The following is a 22,359-nucleotide window of genomic DNA, read 5'->3' on the forward strand; positions in this document are numbered from 1 at the left end:
ACAGGCACATTGTTCACATACACACATCTACACAGACACGCACACACACATATTAACAGGCACATTGTTCACATACACACATCTACACAGACACGCACACACACATATTAACAGGCACATTGTTCACATACACACATCTACACAGACACGCACACACACATATTAACAGGCACATTGTTCAAATACACACATCTACACAGACACGCACACACACATATTAACAGGCACATTGTTCACACACACACATCTACACAGACACGCACACACACATATTAACAGGCACATTGTTCACACACACACATCTACACAGACACGCACACACACATATTAACAGGCACATTGTTCACACACACACATCTACACAGACACGCACACACACATATTAACAGGCACATTGTTCACATACACACATCTACACAGACACGCACACACACATATTAACAGGCACATTGTTCACATACACACATCTACACAGACACGCACACACACATATTAACAGGCACATTGTTCAAATACACACATCTACACAGACACGCACACACACATATTAACAGGCACATTGTTCACACACACACATCTACACAGACACGCACACACACATATTAACAGGCACATTGTTCACACACACACATCTACACAGACACGCACACACACATAGTAACAGGCACATTGTTCACACACACACATCTACACAGACACGCACACACACATATTAACAGGCACATTGTTCACATACACACATCTACACAGACACGCACACACACATATTAACAGGCACATTGTTCACACACACACATCTACACAGACACGCACACACACATATTAACAGGCACATTGTTCACATACACACATCTACACAGACACGCACACACACATATTAACAGGCACATTGTTCACACACACACATCTACACAGACACGCACACACACATATTAACAGGCACATTGTTCACACACACACATCTACACAGACACGCACACACACATATTAACAGGCACATTGTTCACACACACACATCTACACAGACACGCACACACACATATCAACAGGCACATTGTTCACACACACACATCTACACAGACACGCACACACACATATTAACAGGCACATTGTTCACATACACACATCTACACAGACACGCACACACACATATTAACAGGCACATTGTTCACACACACACATCTACACAGACACGCACACACACATATTAACAGGCACATTGTTCACATACACACATCTACACAGACACGCACACACACATATTAACAGGCACATTGTTCACACACACACATCTACACAGACACGCACACACACATATTAACAGGCACATTGTTCACACACACACATCTACACAGACACGCACACACACATATTAACAGGCACATTGTTCACACACACACATCTACACAGACACGCACACACACATATCAACAGGCACATTGTTCACACACACACATCTACACAGACACGCACACACACATATCAACAGGCACATTGTTCACACACACACATCTACACAGACACGCACACACACATATTAACAGGCACATTGTTCACATACACACATCTACACAGACACGCACACACACATATTAACAGGCACATTGTTCACATACACACATCTACACAGACACGCACACACACATATTAACAGGCACATTGTTCACATACACACATCTACACAGACACGCACACACACATATTAACAGGCACATTGTTCACATACACACATCTACACAGACACGCACACACACATATTAACAGGCACATTGTTCACATACACACATCTACACAGACACGCACACACACATATTAACAGGCACATTGTTCAAATACACACATCTACACAGACACGCACACACACATATTAACAGGCACATTGTTCACACACACACATCTACACAGACACGCACACACACATATTAACAGGCACATTGTTCACACACACACATCTACACAGACACGCACACACACATATTAACAGGCACATTGTTCACACACACACATCTACACAGACACGCACACACACATATTAACAGGCACATTGTTCACATACACACATCTACACAGACACGCACACACACATATTAACAGGCACATTGTTCACACACACACATCTACACAGACACGCACACACACATATTAACAGGCACATTGTTCACATACACACATCTACACAGACACGCACACACACATATTAACAGGCACATTGTTCACACACACACATCTACACAGACACGCACACACACATATTAACAGGCACATTGTTCACACACACACATCTACACAGACACGCACACACACATATTAACAGGCACATTGTTCACACACACACATCTACACAGACACGCACACACACATATCAACAGGCACATTGTTCACACACACACATCTACACAGACACGCACACACACATATCAACAGGCACATTGTTCACACACACACATCTACACAGACACGCACACACACATATTAACAGGCACATTGTTCACATACACACATCTACACAGACACGCACACACACATATTAACAGGCACATTGTTCACATACACACATCTACACAGACACGCACACACACATATTAACAGGCACATTGTTCACATACACACATCTACACAGACACGCACACACACATATTAACAGGCACATTGTTCACATACACACATCTACACAGACGTCGGGTCCATCCAGACGTCCTCCATCAGCGCTGATGACGTCTCCACTGCTTCGCCCATCATTACATCACTTCCTGTCGCTGAGGCTGTTGGGTACTGCGGCCCCAAAGGCGGTGGAGCGGTTGGCAGTGGCAGCGGACGCCCTCCCCGTGGCGTTGAACTTTGAGGACCCCAGCGCCTTCAGGGTAAAGAGCTTTGGGGAGCTGCTCCGAGCATTAGGGGTGTTCCAACTCTGCTCTGTCCCAGTGCTGGTCAACAACTGTGGGAAGGTGAGATACTGGGAGGGAGGGAGGGGAGAAGAGATATACACTACATGAGCAGTATGAACCAGGGAAGGGATGAGAGAGAGAGGAATTGAGGGCAATGAGTGAGTGGTGAAGTGAGTGAATGAGTGAGTGTCACTACTTTTGACACCGGCTCATAGGGCTCTGGTCAAAGGTTGTGCATTATACAGGGAATAGAGTGCCATTTGGAACTCAATCAGTAAGTGAGTGAGTGCAGACAGTCAAATGCTTACACTATTACACTGACACTCAATGTGTCTGTCAATGTATAAAGGTCAAGTATGCTTGCCCGTCTCGGTTTCCCTCCCTGTCAATCAGAGCCCACTCTTTCTCTGCCTCTCATACTCCTTATTTATTTTTATATCCCTCTCTCTTTACCTCTAGCCAAAATGATCTCTTTATTTGTACCTGACTCACTCACTCGCTCTCCCCTTTCCTATAATTTTTACTCACTCATCCTCCCCTTCTTTCTTTATTTCTTTCTTTCTTTCTTTCTTGCTTTCATTCTTTCATTCTTTCTTTCTTTCTTTATTTCTCTGTCTGTTCTTCCCACTCTCAGCTCATGTCTGTAGCGCGGACTCTGCTCGGGAAAAGGGGGTTTGCCCTGTTCCTGCGGCCCTCTGTATATGCTCAGTTTGTGGCCGGGGAGAGCGAGGGCGAGATCACCCATTCCATGGAGAAGATGAGCTCCCTGGGTCTCCGCCCCATGCTGGCTGTGCCCATTGAAGAGGACCTGGGAGAGAGCACTGGGTTAGACAACATATTTCTATGTTAAACCCTTTTCCACACTAGCGTGCTAAACTGTACTTCTGGGCTTGGATAGTTTAACTATTGTGGATAAAATCAAATTGTATTAGTCACAAGCGCAGAATACAACAGGTGAAATGCTTACTTACAATCCCCTAACCAACAATGCAGTTTGCAATGCAAATTGGAGATTGGAGTGGGTCTATTGCAAATTGGAGTGGGTCTATGGTTTCTAGGATAATGGTGTTGATGTGAGCCATGACCTGCCTTTCAAAGCACTTCATGGTTACAGACGTGAGTGCTATGGGTCAGTAGTCATTTAAGCAGGTTACCTTAGTGTTCTTGGGCACAGGGACTATGGTGGTCTGCTCAAACCATGTTGGTATTACAGATTCGGACAGGGAGAGGTTGAAAATATGAGTGAAGACAGTTGCCAGTTGGTCAGCGCATGCTCGCAGTACACGTCCTGGTAATCCGTCTGGCCCTGCGGCCTTGTGACTGTTGACCTGTTTAAAGGTCTTACTCACATCGACTGCGGAAGAGCGTGATCACACAGTCGTCCGGAACAGCTGGTGCTTTCATACATGTTTCAGTGTTATTTGCCTCGAAGCGAGCAAAGAAGTAGTTTAGCTCATCTGGTAGACTCGTGTCACTGGGCAGCTCGCGGCTGTGCTTCCCTTTGGTTTGCAAGCCCTGCCACATCTGACGAGCGTCGGAGCCAGTGTAGGACGATTCAATCTTAGTCCTGTATTCATGCTTTGCCTGTTTGATGGTTCGTCGGAGAGCATAGTGGGATTACTTATAAGCTTCCGGGTTAGGGTCCCGCTCCTTGAAAGCGGCAGCTCTGCCCTTTAGCTCGGGGGAATGTTGTCTGTAATCCATGGCTTCTGGTTGGGGTATGTACGTACGGTCACTGTGGGGACGACATCATCAATGCACTTATTGATGAAGCCAATGACTGATGTGGTGTACTCCTCAATGCAATAGGAAGAAGCCCGGAACATAATCCAGTCTGTGCTAGCAAAACAGTCCTGTAGCTTAGCATCTTTTTCATCTGACCGCTTTTTTATAGACCGAGTCACTGATGCTTCCTGCTTTATTTTTTTATTGTAAGCAGGAATCAGGAGGTTAGAATTATGATCAGATTTGCCAAATGGAGGATGGAGGAGAGCTTTGAACGCGTTTCTGTGTGTGGAGTAAAGTTGGCGGAATACAGCTCATTGAGTGCGGTCTTAGTGCCAGCATCAGTCTGTGGTGCTATGTAGACAGCTACGAAAAATACAGATGAGGTCTAGGTATACACTGTGGTCTACAGCTTATCATGAGATTTATTAAAACAAATATTTAACCTTTATTTGACTAGGCAAGTCAGTTAAGAACACATTTTTATTTACAATGACGACCTAGGAACAGATGCTCTATCTCAGGTGAGCAAAGCCTTGAGACTTCCTTAGATATTGTGCATCAGCTGTTGTTTACATATATGCAGTCCGCCACCCCTTGCCTCACCAGAGGCTGCTGTTCTGTCCTGCCGAAACAGCGTATAACCAGCCAGCTGTATGTTGATAATGTTCAGCCACGACTCCGTGAAGCATAAGATAATACAGTTGGTAGTTTAATCTTCCTTGTCGGTCGTCAATTTTATTTTCCAATGATTGCACGTTAGCTAGAAGAACGGAAGGTTTATTCGATCGCATACGAATTCTCAGAAGGCAGCCTGACCTTCGTCCTCTTTTTCTCCATTGCCTCTTCACACAAATGACGGGGATTTGGGCCTGTTCCCGGGAAAGTAGTATGTTGCTCACGTTGGGCTCTTCGGACTTGTTAAATGAAAAAAAGCGTTTGCCAGTTTGTGGTGAGTTATCGCTGTTCTGATGTCCAGAAGTTATTTTCGGTCATAAGAGACGGTGGCAGCAACATTATGTACAAAATAAGTTAAAGATATGTAACCAGGCTCAGTTCAGTTTGGCTCAGTGGTGTGAAAAAGGTTTTATGCTGGCAATGCTTGGCTACCATTTGCAGTGCAATTACATGGGTTTCATGCAGCACTTTTCATAAATTGATGATAAAGATCTATTTAACTTTTTTCAATGTTTGTTTTCATTCAGAAATATTTATTTGTTTGAGGCGTCCCTACAGACCCGGGTTCGATCCCGGGCTATGTCACAGCCGGCCACAACCGGGAGACCCATGAGGTGGCGCACAATTGGCATCGTCCTTATTAGGGGAGGGTTTGGCTGGCCGGGATGTCCTTGTCCCATCGCGCTCTAGCGAGTCCTTGTGGCGGGAGTTGCAGTGTTGAGATAAGACTGTAACTACCAATTGGATATAACGAAATTGGGGAGAAAAGGGGCAAAACAAAATTCTAATACTAATAAAAAAATATGGAATAACTTTCAGTCTGAATGCATGTGGTCAAATATCAATTGTCAACAGGGAGCGACGGTACAACGACAACCTGGCGTCCATGTTGGAATGTGTCGACATGTCCCATAGCAATGCATGGAGCAAAGATCCCATGATGCAGCTGAAGATCACTGCCTTGCTCAGTCCAGAGCTGTGTGTAAGTGTATGACTTACTTGACTAAAACCCTTTTACTCTGCGAGGAGCATAGTTCATGCTTTTTTGGTTTGTTAAGTTTATTTCTTCCATCTTTTTGTAAGTGAATGCCTTTCTATTGAAACAATCTTTCTCCATTGTGTGTAATCATGGTATTAATTAGACCTTTGAAGGCTAAATCATTTGAATTGTACTATCCTGCAGGGTTGGGGCCAATTCCATTTCAATACAGTTCTACATTTCCACATTTTAATCCTAGAAAATCCTTGAGGAGAATTGGAATTTCAGTTTGCATCCAGAATTGACTGGATTTAAATGGAATATACCCCATACACCCAACCATGCTGTCTTCCTGTCCTTATGAAATATATTGTTTAAGCAATAAACACTACATTCCTGTGTAGCCCGAGTGCCCGTCTGTTTGTGCTATCATACCAACATCTTGTTGTCATGACACACAATGTTTACCTTGACAAGGACTGAAATTGTAAGCGCACAAACAGGTCTGGGACCAGTCTAGCTCTTGTGTATAACTAGCTCTCTATTATTTATTAACAATATCGTCCAATAAAGGGCGAGGATCAGGTCTTCCCTGTCCATAATACTATAATTCAATATGATCTAAGAGGCAAAACCGATCCTGAATCAGCAATCTGACTCTGAGGCACTTGATAAATGCGGGCCCAGATCTCTGTTGACACATTTCCCTTTGTACTTAGGTGAAGCTTTCAACCCTGCTCTCAGAACAACAGTATGACCTAGACCTCCTAGTCAGAGCCATGGACGGAGAGGTGGGTGAGCCATTTTGTGAGATATTCAGATGCCTCTCTATTTATAAGTCTAGAGCAGTGGTTCCCAAACTTTTCATAGTCCCGTACCCCTTCAAACATTCAACCTCCAGCTGCGTACCCCCTCTAGCACCAGGGTCAGCGCACTCTCAAATGTTGTTTTTTTTCCATCATTGTAAGCCTGCCACACACACACTATATGATACATTTATTAAACATAAGAATGAGTGTGACTTTTTGTCTATACGATAAATTTATTTCTGTACAGCACTAAATAATACAGCACTGAATAATACAGCACTAAATAATACAGCACTAAATAATACATCACTAAATAATACAGCACTAAATAATAAATATCAGCTGATGTAAAAATATATATAAATACATTTGATTTGAAATTTGATTTGATTTATTCAACATAAGAATGAGTGTGAGTTTTTTGTCACAACCAGGCTAGTGGGAAGTGACAAAGAGCTCTTCTATGACAAGGGCACAAATAATAATATAATAATAATCAATAATGTTTGTCTTTATTTAACCATCTTACATATAAAACCTAATTTGTTCATCGAAAATTGTGAATAACTCACCCCAGGTTAATGAGAAGGGTGTGCTGGAAAGGATCGACATAACTATGCAATGTTTGGGTTGTATTGGAGAGAGTCTCAGTCTTCAATCATTTTCCACACACAGTCTTGTGTCTGTATTTAGTTTTCATGCTAGTGAGGGCCGAGAATCCACCCTCATATAGGTACAGTGGCTAGCGAAAGTATTCACCCCCCTTGGCATTTTTCCTATTTTGTTGCCTTACAACCTGGAATTAAAGTTAATTTTAAAAGTCAATACTTTGTAGAGCAATCTTTTGCAGCAATTACAGCTGGAAGTCTCTTGGGGTATGTCTCTATCAGCTTGGCACATCTAGTCAATGGGATTTTTGCCCATTCTTCAAGGCAAAACTGCTCCAGCTCCTTCAAAATGGATGGGTTCCGCTGGTGTACAGCAATCTTTAAGTCATACCACAGATTCTCAAGGTAGGATACTCTAAGCGCAGCCCAATCCAGAAATCTGGCAGTGGCTTCTGATTAGATTTTCACAGAACCGCTTGTTGCAATTTCGATGAGGCTCTCTTGTTCAGTGGACTGGAGGCAGGGCTTGAAAGGGATAATGAATCCAGTTGTTTGTGTCGTCCGTTTCGGGAAAGTACCTTCGTAATTGCGCACCCAACTCACTCATTTACTTCACTATATCCCATTTGACATTGTCCGTAAACTTGAGGTAATTTGCACACAAAAAATCATACAAAGATGGAAAGACCTGTGTGTTGTCCTTGTTAATGCATACAGGAAAGAGCTCCAACTTCTTAACCATTGCCTCAATTTTGTCCTGCACATTGAATATAGCTGCGGAGAGTCCCTGTAATCCTAGATTCAGATCATTCAGACGAGAAAAAACATCACCCAGGTAGGCCAGTGTGAGAAACTCGTGTGAGAAACTCTTCATCATGCAAGCGGTCAGACAAGTGAAAATGATGGTCAGTAAAGAAAACTTTAAGCTGGTCTCTCAATTTAAAAAAACGTGTCAATACTTTGCCCCTTGATAACCAGTGCACTTCTGTATGTTGATACACATCTTGACCACCAAAGTCCATTTGAAGTCACAAAACTGTCCAGCACTTTAAAAATATCCTCTCCTTTTGCTCTGGTTTCCAGTGGTTTGCAGAAGAGGATGTCTTCCTTAATTGACCCCCCATAAATGTAACGGACATATACCAGGAGCTGTGCCAGGCCCACCTCGTCTGTTGACTTATCCAGCTGTAACACATAGAATTCACTGGCTTGTATACGAAGCAGTAATTGTTTCAGAACATCTCCTGCCATGTCACTGATGCGTTGTGAAACTGTGTTATTTGATGGAGACATTGTCTGTATAGTTTTTTGGGCCTTTTCCCCCAGCATTGTCCCAGCTATATCCGCGACAGAATTAAGTCCTCCACAATAGTATGGGGCTTGCCTATCCTAGCCACTTGGTAGTTCACTATATAAGACGCTTCTAGCCCCTTCTTATTAATGGTATCTGTTGCTTTTATACATGTCTTACTACTCGAAAGTCGTCTTAATTCTCACTCCAAAACCTCCTGTGGCTTTTTTTTTTCAAATTCGCATGTTTTGTTTCCAAAGGTCTGCGCAAGAGTGAAGGTTTCATCGAGTTGTGAGATTAGTACTTTTGCAAATCTAACACACTGAGGAAAGGTACTACTCCCAAGTGAACCCCAAATCAATGTAGTTCTCATCATATTTGTGCCTCTTCGATGGTCCAATGTCCCTGTCTGTTGTTCGGTGCTTTCCCGGGGAAGGGGACAGTAGCTCTTCGGCTGAATCAGATCCACAACTGTCAGTGTCCATGCTAGCTGGGCTAACAACAAATGTAGAATTACTGATGCTAGCATTGGATGTGCTCGTGGAAGCAGAACAACTTCTGTTGTCGGCATGTGCAGGTGTAGAACTGCTGGTAGTAGCAGTATTACCAGTAGAGCTGTTATGTGTCTCTATGGACAAGGGCCTTACTAAATGGACTGTTTGAAAATGTGATAAAAAAGTAGATTTTTTATTTGTATTTTTATTATGTGTATCACTTTTTATTTGGCGTACACCCGACTGCATTGTGCACCCCCCCTAGTTTGGGAATACCTGGTCTAGAGTGATGACTGATCCACTGTCTGGTCCACTGTCTGGTCCTGTTTCTCACAGCCAATCAGCTTCCCCGGTTTACAGGAGAGCGAGAACACACATTTCCTGTGCAGCCTTCAGAGGCTCAACAAAGTGGGAGAGGTATGGAGAGAAAAAAATATGCATTTTCATAAATTCAGAAATATTGTCCAAATACATGTATTGATACTTTTATACTTAGATGCCCCATGTGTCCTGTAGTGTATCTTCTTTTACACATTCAATTACATTTATTGCTTCAATGCACCATGTGCCCCGTAATATATATTTTTTACCACATGCAATGATATTCCTGTCATGAAGTTAGATGTAAAAGAGTCGGTAAAACTTTACCTTAAATAGGCCTTGTACCAACAGATACAGTTGAAGTCGGAAGCTTGCATATACTTAGGTTGGAGTCATTAAAACTTGTTTTTCAACCACTCCACAAATTACAAACTATAGTTTTGGAAAGTCATTTAGGACATCTATGTGCATGACACAAGCCATTTTTCCAACAATTGTTTACAGACAGATTATTTCACTTTTAATTCACTGTATCACAATTCAAGTGGGTCAGAAGTTTACATACACTAAGTTGACTGTGGCTTTAAATAGCTTGGGAAATTCCAGAAAATGATGTCATGGCTTTAGAAGCTTCTGATAGGCTAATTGACATTATTTGAGTCAATTGCAGGTGTACCTGTGGATGTATTTCAAGACCTACCTTCAAACTCAGTGCCTCTTAGCTTGACATCATGGGAAAATCAAAATAAATCAGCCAAGACCTCAGAAAAAAATTGTAGACCTCCACAAGCCTGGTTCCTCCTTGGGAGCAATTTCCAAACGCCTGAAGGTACCACGTTTATCTGTACAAACAATAGTACTCAAGTATAAACACCATGGGACCGCGCAACCGTCATACCACTCAGGAAGGAGACGCGTTCTGTCTCTTAGAGATGAACATACTTTGGTGAAAAAAAGTGCAAATCAATCCCAGAACAACAGCAAAGGACCTTGTGAAGATGCTGGAGGAAACAGGTACAAACGTATCTATATCCACAGTAAAATGAGTCCTATAGCGACATAACCTGAAAGGCTGTTCAGCAAGGAAGAAGCCACTGCTCCAAAACCGCCATAAAAAAGCCAGACTACGGTTTGCAACTGCACACGGGGACAAAGATCATTCTTTTTGGAGAAATGTCCTCTGGTCTGAAGAAACAAAAATAGAACTGTTTGGCCATAGTGACCATTGTCATGTTTGGAGGAAAAAGGGGGATGCTTGCAAGCCGAAGAACACCATCCCAACCGTGAAGCACGGGGTGGCAGCATCATGTTGTGGGGGTGCTTTGCTGCAGGAGGGTCTGGTGCACTTCACAAAATAGATGGCTTCATGTGGGAGGAAAATTATTTGGATATATTGAAGCAACATCTCGAGACATCAGTCAGGAAGTTAAAGCTGGGTCCCAAATGGATATTCCAAATAGACAATGACCCCAAGCATACTTCCAAAGTTGTGGCAAAATGGCTTAAGGACAACAAAGTCAAGGTATTGGAGTGGCCGTCACAAAGTCCTGACCTCAATTCCATAGAAAATTTGTGGGCAGAACTGAAAAAGCGTGTGCGAGCAAGGAGGCCTACAAACACCCAACTTGTTGTGGGAAGCTTGTGGAAGGCTACCCAAAATGTTTGACCCAAGTTAAAAAATTTAAAGGCAATGCTACCAAATACTAATTGAGTGTATGTAAACTTCTGACACACTGGGAATGTGATGAAAGAAATAAAAGCTGAAATAAATCATTCTCTCTACTAAATTCTGACATTTCACATTCTTAAAATAAAGTGGTGATCCTAACTGACCTAAAACAAGGAATTTTTACTTAGATTAAATGTTGGGAATTGTGAAAAACAGATTGAACGTATTTGGCTAAGGTGTATGTAAACTTCCGATTTCAACTGTAACTGCCAAAATAATGGAAACACTTGAGTAGATGGGGTCACTGAATGGTTTGATAAGCATGAAAATAATGTAAATCATATGCCATGGTCGTCTCAGTTATCAGATCTCAACCCAAATTGAACACTTATTCTGGAGCGGAGCCTGAGACTGTATTTTTTTTACCACCATCAATAAAACACCAAATGAAAGAATTTCTCATGGAAGAATGGTGTCGCATCCCTCCAATAGAGTTCCAGACACTAGTAAAATCTAATACAAGGTGCATTGAAGCTGCTCTGGCTAATGGTGGCACAACACCCTATTAAACACCCTATTAAGACACTTTATGTTGGTGTTTCCTTTATTTGGGCAGTTACATGTATGTAACTACTCATTAATAGCTGTAGTTACAACATTGTATTCACATGTACTAACATACTATCTGCTTTGTAATTACATGGTCATGGTCTCCAACCCTGCTCCTGGAGAGCTTACCGTCTTGTAGGTTTTCACTCCAACCCTAATCTAGCATACCTGATTCTAACGATTAGGTTGATCAACTGAATCAGGTTAATTACAACTGGGGTTGGATTGAAAACCTACAGGACAGTAGCTCTCCAGGAACAGGGTTGGGGAGCCCTGGCCTACACATTATAGACGTAAGAATCACTTTAGGTAAAGTGTTACCAAAGTTCCATTGCTGTATGTGTTTCATTCTCAGGCCAGTGCCAACAAAGTGCGAGTTCTGGTCGACGCAGAGTATACATACATGAACCCCGCACTCTCACTCGTCACCATGGCCATGATGAAGAAGTTCAACCAAGATGGCGCCTGGATCTGGAACACCTACCAGTGTTACCTTAAGGTAGTCTAGTTTTCAGACTTACAGTGCATTTGGAAAGTATTCAGACCCCTTCACTTTTTCCAGATTTTGTCCGATTACAGCCTTATTGGAAGAAGTAGAATTTGAACCTACACATAATACCCCGTAATGACAAAGCAAACAGGTTTTTTGACATTTTTGCAAATGTATTAAAAATAAAATACATAAATACCTTATTTACATAAGTATTCAGACCCTGGCTCTGAGACTCAAAATTGAGTACAGCTGCATCCTGTTATCATTGATCATCCTTGTTTGTTTCTACAACTTAATTGGAGTCCACCTGTGGTAAATTCAATTGACTGGACATGATTTGGAAAGGCACACACCTGTCTATATAAGGTCCAACAGTTGGCAGTGCATGTCAGAACAAAAAACAAGCCATGAGGTCAGAGGAATTGTCCGTAAAGCTCCAAGACAGGATTATGTCGAGGCACCGGTCTAGGGAAGGGTACCAAAACATTTCTGCAGCATTGAAGGTCCCCAAGAACACAGTGGCCTCCATCATTCTTAAATGGAAGAAGATTTGTAACCACCAGACTCTCCCTAGAGCTGGACGTACAACCAAACTGAGCAATCGGGGAGAAGGGCCTTGGTTGGGGAGGTGACCAAGAACCCGATGGTCACTCTGACAAAGCTCCAGAGTTCCTCTGTGGAGATTGAAGAACCTTCCAGAAGGACAACCATCTTTGAAGCACTCCACCAATCAGGCCTTTATGGTATAGTGGCCAGACAGAAGCCACTCCTCAGTAAAAGGCACATGACAGCCCACTTGGAGTTTGCCAAAATGCACCTAAAGGATTCTCAGACCATGAGAAACAAGATTCTCTGGTCTGATGAAACCAAGATCAAACTCTTTGGCCTGAATGTCAAGCATCAACTCTGGAGGAAACCAGGCACCGCTCATCACCTGGCCAATACCATCCCTACGGTGAATCATGGTGGTGGCAGCATCACGCTGTCGGATTTTTTTCAGCGGCAGGGACTGGGAGACTAGTCGGTGTGGAGGGAAAGATGAATGGAGCAAAGTACAGAGAGATCCTTGATGAAAACCTGCTCCAGAGGGCTCAGGACCTCAGACTGGGGCGAAGGTTCACATTCCAACAGGGGCTGGGCCCTAAGTCCCTGAGGGGCCCAGCTGCTCAGCTATTTTCAGGTCTCTCCAGAGATGTTCAATCGGGTTTAAGTCCGGGATCTGACTTGAAGCCGATTGAACATCTCTGGAGAGACCTGAAAATAGCTGTGCAGCGACACTCCCCTCCAACCTGACAGAGCTTGAGAGGATCTGCAGAGAACAATGGGAGAAACTCCCCAAATACAGGTGTGCCAAGCTTGTAGTGTCATACCCAAAAAGACTTGAGGCTGTAATCACTGCTAAAGGTTCTTCAACAAAGTACTGAGTAAAGTGTCTGAATCCACATGTGATTTTTTTTGGGGGGGGTCTTAAAACCACTTTTGTTTCTTCATTATGGTGTATTGTGTGAAGATTGATGAGGATAAAAAATATATATTTTAGAATAAAACTGTAACGTAACAAAACGTGGAAAAGTCGAGGGGTCTGAACACTTTCCCAATGCTCTGTTTACAGTTGAAGTCTGAAGTTTACATACACCTTAGCCAAATACATTTAAACTCAGTTTTTCACAATTCCTGACATTTAGTCCTAATAAAAATTCCCTGTCTTAGGTCAGTTAGGCTCACCACTTTATTTTAAGGATGTGAAATGTCAGAATAATAGTAGAGAGACTTATTTATTTCAGCTTTTATTTATTTCATCACATTCCCAGTGGGTCAGAAGTTTACATACACTCAATTAGTATTAGGTAGCATTGCCTTTAAATTGTAGCATTGCCTTTAAATTGTTTAACTTGGGTCAAACGTTTTGGGTAGCCTTCCACAAGCTTCCCACAACAAGTTGGGTGAATTTGGGCCCATTCCTCCTGACAGAGCTGGTGTAACTGAGTCAGATTTGTAGGCCTCCTTGCTCGCACACGCTTTTTCAGTTCTGCCCACAAATGTTCTATGGGATTGAGGTCAGGGCTTTGCGATGGCCACTCAAATACCTTGACTTTGTTGTCCTTAAGCTATTTTGCCACAACTTTGGAAGTATGCTTGGGGTCATTGTCCATTTGGAAGACCCATTTGCGACCAAGCTTGAACTTCCTGACTGATGTCTTGAGATGTTGCTTCAATATATCCACATAATTTTCTTTCCTCATGATGCCATCTATTTTGTGAAGTGCAACAGTCCCTCCTGCACAACATGATGCTGCCACCCCCGTGCTTCACGGTTGGGATGGTGTTCTTCAGCTTGCAAGCCTCTCCCCTTTTCCTCCAAACATAACGATGGGCATTATGGCCAAACAGTTCTATTTTGTATCATCAGACCAGAGGGCATTTCTCCAAAAAGTACTATCTTTGTCCCCATGTGCAGTTGCAAACCGTAGTCTGGCTTTTTTATTGCGGTTTTGGAGCAGTGGCTTCTTCCTTGCTGAGCGGCCTTTCAGGTTATGTCGATATAGGACTTGTTTTACTGTGTATATAGATACGTTTGTACCTGTTTCCTCCAGCATCCTCATAAGGTCCTTTGCTGTTGTTCTGGGATTGATCTGCACTTTTTTCACCAAAGTACGTTCATCTCTAGGAGACAGAAGGTGTCTCCTTCCTGAGTAGTATGACGGCTGCGTGGACCCATGGTGTTTATACTAGCGTACTATTGTTTGTACAGATGAACGTGGTACCTTCAGGCATTTGGAAATTGCTCCCAAGGATGAACCAGACTTGTGGAGGTCTACTATTTATTTTCTGAGGTCTTGGCTGATTTATTTTTATTTTCCCATGATGTCAAGCTAAGAGGCATCATAGTAGGCCTTGAAATACATCCACAGGTACACCTCCAATTGACTCAAATGGTGTCAATTAGCCTATCAGAAGCTTCTAAAGCCATGACATCATTTTCTGGAATTTCCCAAGCTGTTTAAAGGCACAGTCAACTTAGTGTATGTAAACTTCTGAGCCACTGGAATTGTGATACATTGAATTATAAGTGAAATAATCTGTCTGTAAACAATTGTTGGAAAATGTCTTGTGTCATGCACAAAGTAGATGTCCTAACCAACTTGCCAAAACTATAGTTTGTTAACAAGAAATTTGTGGAGTGGTTTAAAAACGAGTTTTAATGACTCCAACCTTTTAATGACCTTTTACTCACGTTTTACCATATGTTTTTCCCATAAAATGTAATTGTGCTTGTGGTTAATACAATACCTGCAAATGTGTCCTCTCTCTTTCTCTCACACCCCCCCGCCCCCCCCCCCCCCCTCTCTCTCTGTCTCTATGTCTCTCTCTCTCTCTCTCTCTCTGTTTCACCCTTCATTACTTTCTCTCTGATTCTCCCCCTTCTGTCTTCCTTTCCCTTCAGGAATCGCGGTCTCTCCTGCTCGAGGACGTCCGCCTGTCCATCAGCGAGTCCTTCTGTCTGGGTGTGAAGCTTGTGAGAGGGGCGTACATGGACAAAGAAAGGAAACTGGCCAATAGTGAGGGATGTTCAGAACCTGTTCACGAATCCTGGGAGCACACCAATGACAGGTAACTCTCTTGTGCATGTCGGTTTTTGGGGTGACGAAATATGTTATATTACGGAGTGGTGCTCCCGACGTTCAAATAACCAATGTCCAAATAATCTATTATTTCTCCTCAAGTCTGCACCTGTGTACACTCCTCCCCATGCATTAAACCATTGGATTGCGGGACCACATTGAGGAAAAAAGTGTCAAACACAACGTGGCAGCGTAGCAGATAGAGAACACATCCAAGTAGCCTACTGTCTATTGTGGTGAAATGGACAGGTGCTGATTAATTCAAAGCATTTTAGATGTCACTGCAGTATGCCCACGTACTTGAGTATAGCTGCGGGGCTTAGACATGTCCAAATTTCTTATATTCTAATTTTCTAGACATCAACATACGGCAACATTTTTAGACCACACTGCAGAACACCCGCAACACACACACTCAGCTTTGGGGTTCACAAGAGCCCAATTTCATATCATTTTCAAGACATCAATGTCGCAGTAGAACAAATATCACAATATCAGAACTTCAAACAAAATAAATCAATGTAGGCTACAGCAGAACACACACATGAGAATATATAGGCCTCCTGCCTATGTGATAATATGAAGCACACATTCAGATTACCTTCACAATACCAAACAAGTTTGTAAAGAAAAAATAAAATCCTACCTTGGTTTTCAAAACCTCCCACAATGACTCTCCCCGTGTCAAGTCCATTTAACTCCTGTCAGTCAATATCTTCATCTAAGCCATGAGCCTGTGGCTATAACTTTTAGCCTCCTTCTAAGGTTGTTCTGAAGACTCTGGCTGTAGTGTCTATTTTCTCAGAGTGGGTGTCCTCTTTACCCTTATCTACAAGGCTTGCTACCACCAAATGCGCCTTGGTTCGGGCCTGTTCAAAAACCTTTTTCTGAGGGCTCTTAGTTGTTGTTTTTTTACGTCTGAAATTTAGGATGTTAATTTACTGTACATCCCACCCACTCTTTTGCTAGTTTAAGCGACCTCCAGTCGCTCCATACCTTTTTGCATGTTGTACCGCCCCACTATTAACTATACATGAGTCAGGGGTTATACAGTACCAGTCAAAAGTTTAGACACACCTACTCATTCAAGGGTTTTTCTTTATTTATACATTTTTCTACATTGTAGAATACTAGTGAAGACATCAAAATGAGGAAATAAAACACATGGAATCATGTAGTAACCAAAAAAGTGTAAAACAAATCAAAGTAGCTACCCTTTGCCTTGATGACAGCTTTGCACACTCTTGGCATTCTCTCAACCAGCTTCACCTGGATTGCTATTCCAATAGTCTTGAAGTTCCCACATATGCTGAGAACTTGTTGGCTGCTTTTCTTTCAATCTACAGTCCAACTCATCCCAAACCATCTCAATTGGGTTGACGTCGGGTGATTGTGGAGGCCAGGTCATCTGATGCACCACTCCATCACTGTCATTCTTGGTCAAATCGCCCTTACACAGCCTGGAGGTGTGTTGGGTCATTGTCCTGTTGAAAAACAAATGATAGTCCCACTAAGTGCAAACCAGATGGGATGGCGTATCGCTGCAGAATGCTGTGGTATTCTGGTATGCTGTGGCTTAATCATACTGGTTAAGTGTGCCTTGAATTCTAAATAAATCACTGACAGTGTCACCAGCTAAGCACCCCCACACCATAACACCTCTTCCTCCATGCTTCACGGTGGGAACCACACATGCAGATATCATCTGTTCACCTATGTCTCACAAAGACATGGCGGTTGATACCAAAAATCTCAAATTTGGACAGATTTCCACCGGTCTAATGTCCATTGCTCGTGTTTCTTGTCCTAAGCAAGTCTCTTCTTATTATTGGTGTACCTTAGTAGTGGTTTCTTTGCAGCAATTTGACCATGAAGGCCTGATTCATGTAGTCTCCTCTGAACAGTTGATGTTGAGATGTGTCTGTTACTTGAACTCTGTTAAGCATTTATTTGGGCTGCAATCTGAGGTTCAGTTAACTCTAATTAACTCTGGGTCTTCCTTTCCTGTGGCGGTGCTCATGAGAGCCAGTTTCATCATAGCACGTGATGGTTTTTGCGACTGCACTTGAAGAAACTTTCAAAGTTCTTGACATTTTCCAGATTGATTGACCTTCATGTCTTAAAATAATGATGGACTGTCATTTCTCTTTGCTTATTTGAGCTGTTCTTGCCATAATATGGACTTGGTCTTTTACCAAATAGGGCTATCTTCTGTATACCACCCCTACCTTGTCACAACAAAACTGAATGGCTCAAATGCATTAAGAAGGAAAGAAATGCCACAAATGAACTTTTAACAAGGAACACCTGTTAAGTGAAATGCTTTCCAGGTGACTACTGAATGAAGCTGGTTGAGAGAATGCCAAGAGTGTGCGCAAAACTGTCATCAAGGCAAAGGGTAGCTACTTTGAAGTATCTCTAATATGAAATATATTTGATTTGGTTTAACACTTTTTTGGTTACTACATGATTCCATGTGTTATTTCATAGTTTTGATGTCTTCGCTATTATTCTACAATGTAGAAAATAGTAAAAATACAGAAAAACCCTTGAATGAGTAGGTGTGTCCAAACTTTTGACTGGTACTGTACATTTGCTTGTTCTTGAACTGCAAATTGCACCTCCTTCGAGCACTTTGTCTGTGGATGCACTGCCCACATCACCCAACTCCCCGCCTCCCTCGCCCACTGAGTCTGACTCGCTAGTAGGCCTACGAGCTAGTGGAGGTGCCGGTGGTGATGCTGAACTGCCGGGATTAGCAGCGCTGCTAGCTAAGGCATTGCCATTAGGTGGCTAAGCTAAGGCATCGCCACTGACAGTTCTCTGGCTTGTTCTGGGTTCGTTTCAACATCTTTCTCTGAATTTCTGGACTTGAAAAATGTCATCAAACTCGATTGCCTTGTCTTATCCATTTTTTATTTGGATTTCCTACAATTCAAATTCAGTAGGGAGACGACTAGCCTAGGCTACGTAATGTGTTTACGTAGGAACCTCTTCACTAGCTGACCACCACTACCAAGACCTGTGTCAAGATCAGTTACTTACCCCACTAGCCCTCCCAATAACCTCTATGTACAAATAAGAGAGCAGGTCTGAGATCAGTGTGGCAGGATAGGATGATTACACAGAATTGTCACCGTGCTTTTACATGATGGTCTTTCTGGGGGGTGGGAGAAATAATGAGGAGGTATCTTGAGTAGAATTTTATTAGAATGTCTATAGTGCGAAAAGTGAAACAATAAATACATCCTCGAGAGCTTCCGGATCAAGGCAAATAGATGCCGGAACAAACAAAGTCAAATCAGAGAGGTGCCAGATCCTGTTCCTGGCAGTATCCGTCTCAAATTAAGCACTGGATTGGTGTAAGCCTGGACTATTTGTTTTTTTCAAATTACATCATTTCCATAAATATTCAGACCCTTTACTCAATACTTTGTTGAAGCACTTTTGGCAGCGATTACAGTTTACGCCCAGCCGGCTTGCTCTGCGCCCGTGTCTCTGCCGGCCCGTCAGGCTCGCTCAGGTGGGATGCCGGGTGGCGCCTCTAGAGGGTGGGGTACTGTCATGCCTGCTCCCGCTCTCCCTCCTTAGCGCAGGCTCCCCAGCATTACGCACTCCTGCCACCATCAGTACGCACACCTGCCTTTCCCAGTCACGCGCATCTGCGCTCATTGGACTCACCTGGACTCAATCATCTGTGTCATTACCTCCCCTACATCTGTCTGGTTCCCCGCTCGATTCCCAGCCTGCAGCATTAGTTGTCATATGTCCTTGTTTACCCGTGTGCTGGCACTGTTCCTGTTCTGCTACCTGTCTGATCCATATTAAATGTTAGCGCCCCGTACCTGCTTCGAATCTTCAGCGCCGGCCCTTACACACAGAGCATGACGCTGCCACCACCATGCTATCGGATCAAGGCAAATTGGTGCCGGAACAAACAAAGTCAAATCTGAGTGGTGCCGGATCCTGTTCCGGCAGGAATTAAGCACTGGACTGGCCTGGACTAGAGGGAGTTTCCACCTTATCTCTTATAACAGTTTTATCTTTGGAAATCCATGAAACAGGAGTGAACATTTCTCAAGAAAAATATTGATTATTGTGAATGTTTTTAAACATGAATGTTTTTGTTATGATGTGTTCATTTAGAAATATCATTGATATGCTAATGCCATGTCACAACATGCCATTGTGTCTCTCTATAATGTTGTTGTGCTCCTGCAGTTATAATGGCTCCTTGGACATCCTGCTGGAGCTCATCTCCCGGGACCCTCAGCGCTATCGGATCATAGTCGCCACGCACAACGAGGAGTCCGTCAGGCGTGGAGTTCAACGGTAAGATTCACAAATGTTTTACCTCAAATTTAGAGATATTCCTGTCCATTTAGGGGACCCTCTTTTGGCTCAAGAGCACCCCCAGAGGTAAAAGTTATGTAAAGCCTCTAATGGAGCACATGCATTACATGACATTGAATTGGTATTGTGACATCTGTCCTAAGGATGGGAGAGCTGGGAATAGACAAAGATGGTGGATCTGTGTGTTTTGGTCAACTGTTGGGGATGTGTGACCATGTGTCTCTCACTCTCGGTAAGCTTCATTTCTCCCTTCAAATGCAACTTGTATTCAAGTATATCGTCAAGGAAACTCAAGTCCCTATTCTGCCTTTCCTTGCTTAGCTACACAGATGAAGGTAGTGTTGTGCATAATATTTACTTTTTTCTTCCCATATCCATCTTTCCTCGTTTCTCTGCCTCTCTTTATCCTTCCCTCTTCCTCTCCTCTCTGTCTCCTCTCCCCCACCCATCCTCTCTAACCTCTCCCTCTTCACTTCCTTGTCCTTTCTCTGTCCCTCTCTCCTGCCTCTGTCTCTCTCTTTCTCCTGTCCTCCCACTGTCCCCTCAACCCCCTCTCTTTATCTCCTTGTCCTTTCCCTCTGTCTTTCTCTGTCCTTTGCTTCTGTGTCTCTTTTTCTCCACCTCTCCCCCTTTTTGACCCTATCTCCTCCCCCTAGCCCAGCAGGGTTACTTGGTGTACAAGTCGGTGCCGTATGGCTCGGTGGACAACACCCTGCCCTACCTGGTGCGCCGTGCCCAGGAGAACCGTACCGTGCTGCAGGGCATCCGCAAGGAGAGAGACCTCCTGAGACTGGAGCTCCACAGGAGGCTGCGGCAGGGGCTCAGACAGGGAAGCTAGGGGTAGGAACGACGGGGAAGCTAGGAGTAGGAACGACGGGGAAGCTAGGGGGTAGGGACGACGGGGAAGCTAGGGGTAGGGACGACAGGGAAGCTAGGGGTAGGGATGACAGGGAAGCTAGGGGTAGGGATGACAGGGAAGCTAGGGGTAGGGACGACAGGGAAGCTAGGGGTAGGGACGACGGGGAAGCTAGGGGTAGGGACGACGGGGAAGCTAGGGGTAGGGACGACGGGGAAGCTAGGGGTAGGGACGACGGGGAAGCTAGGGGTAGGGACGACGGGGAAGCTAGGGGTAGGGAAGACGGGGAAGCTAGGGGTAGGGGCGACGGGGAAGCTAGGGGTAGGGACGACGGGGAAGCTAGGGGTAGGGACGACGGGGAAGCTAGGGGTAGGGACGACGGGGAAGCTAGGGTTAGGGACGGCAGGGAAGCTAGGGGTAGGGACGACAGGGAAGCTAGGGGTAGGGACGACGGGGAAGCTAGGGGTAGTGACGACGGGGAAGCGGGGATGGTGTGGGCTAAATTTGCATTAAAGACAGTCAATTCAGGAAGTGAATACGTGCTTCAGTTTAATCATTTAAAAAAGGCCATCTACTTTTTACTGATTTCTCAATAAAGGATAAGGAAATGATGTCAAAAGTTTTTCATTTTTTCATTTTTTTTATATAAAACACCTGAATTTATTGCCTTTACCTAATTTCTCAAGACTTCCAGCCGTTGCCTAGTCTATACATGATTGAAATCAACACAGGTAGGCTGTTGCATTGTTTTTAAATAGGTAGCTTATTTGTCAGATAAACCAGAACCTGCAGGCTGCAGCCCAATATATGTTTTAACTATACACATTTGTTTTAACTATACAAAAATGTAAAGTAAGTTAGATGATAACAATTTCTCTAATTCCCTTTCTACAAACGACCCACTCAATCTCTAGACCAGATTGGATTCATTCAAACCGTTAATAACCATGCACTTTGTTTGAACTG

The 22,359-nt window shown here is 43.5% G+C and overlaps 1 protein-coding gene across 2 annotated transcripts in view; it reads left to right on the plus strand.

The window, feature by feature from the left end:
* The window catches only part of prodh2 (proline dehydrogenase 2), a 33,601-nt gene extending 12,020 nt beyond the window's left edge, over window positions 1–21,581 (plus strand). Inside the window, exons 3-12 of one of the 2 annotated variants that reach the window (XM_036955596.1) lie at window positions 2,676–2,945; window positions 3,520–3,710; window positions 6,144–6,270; window positions 6,987–7,058; window positions 9,806–9,886; window positions 12,424–12,567; window positions 16,007–16,173; window positions 20,406–20,516; window positions 20,681–20,769; window positions 21,194–21,581. In XM_036955596.1, coding sequence (XP_036811491.1) covers window positions 2,712–2,945; window positions 3,520–3,710; window positions 6,144–6,270; window positions 6,987–7,058; window positions 9,806–9,886; window positions 12,424–12,567; window positions 16,007–16,173; window positions 20,406–20,516; window positions 20,681–20,769; window positions 21,194–21,375 — 1,398 coding nt within the window. In that variant the 5' untranslated portion in view covers window positions 2,676–2,711 and the 3' untranslated portion in view covers window positions 21,376–21,581. The remainder of the gene's footprint in view (window positions 1–2,675; window positions 2,946–3,519; window positions 3,711–6,143; window positions 6,271–6,986; window positions 7,059–9,805; window positions 9,887–12,423; window positions 12,568–16,006; window positions 16,174–20,405; window positions 20,517–20,680; window positions 20,770–21,193) is intronic. The other variant, XM_036955595.1, reaches the window with a different exon arrangement.
* The last annotated feature ends 778 nt before the right edge of the window (window positions 21,582–22,359 follow it).

The sequence above is a fragment of the Oncorhynchus mykiss genome, chromosome 20, assembly GCF_013265735.2.
Source record: "Oncorhynchus mykiss isolate Arlee chromosome 20, USDA_OmykA_1.1, whole genome shotgun sequence".
Classification (NCBI taxonomy): domain Eukaryota; kingdom Metazoa; phylum Chordata; class Actinopteri; order Salmoniformes; family Salmonidae; genus Oncorhynchus; species Oncorhynchus mykiss.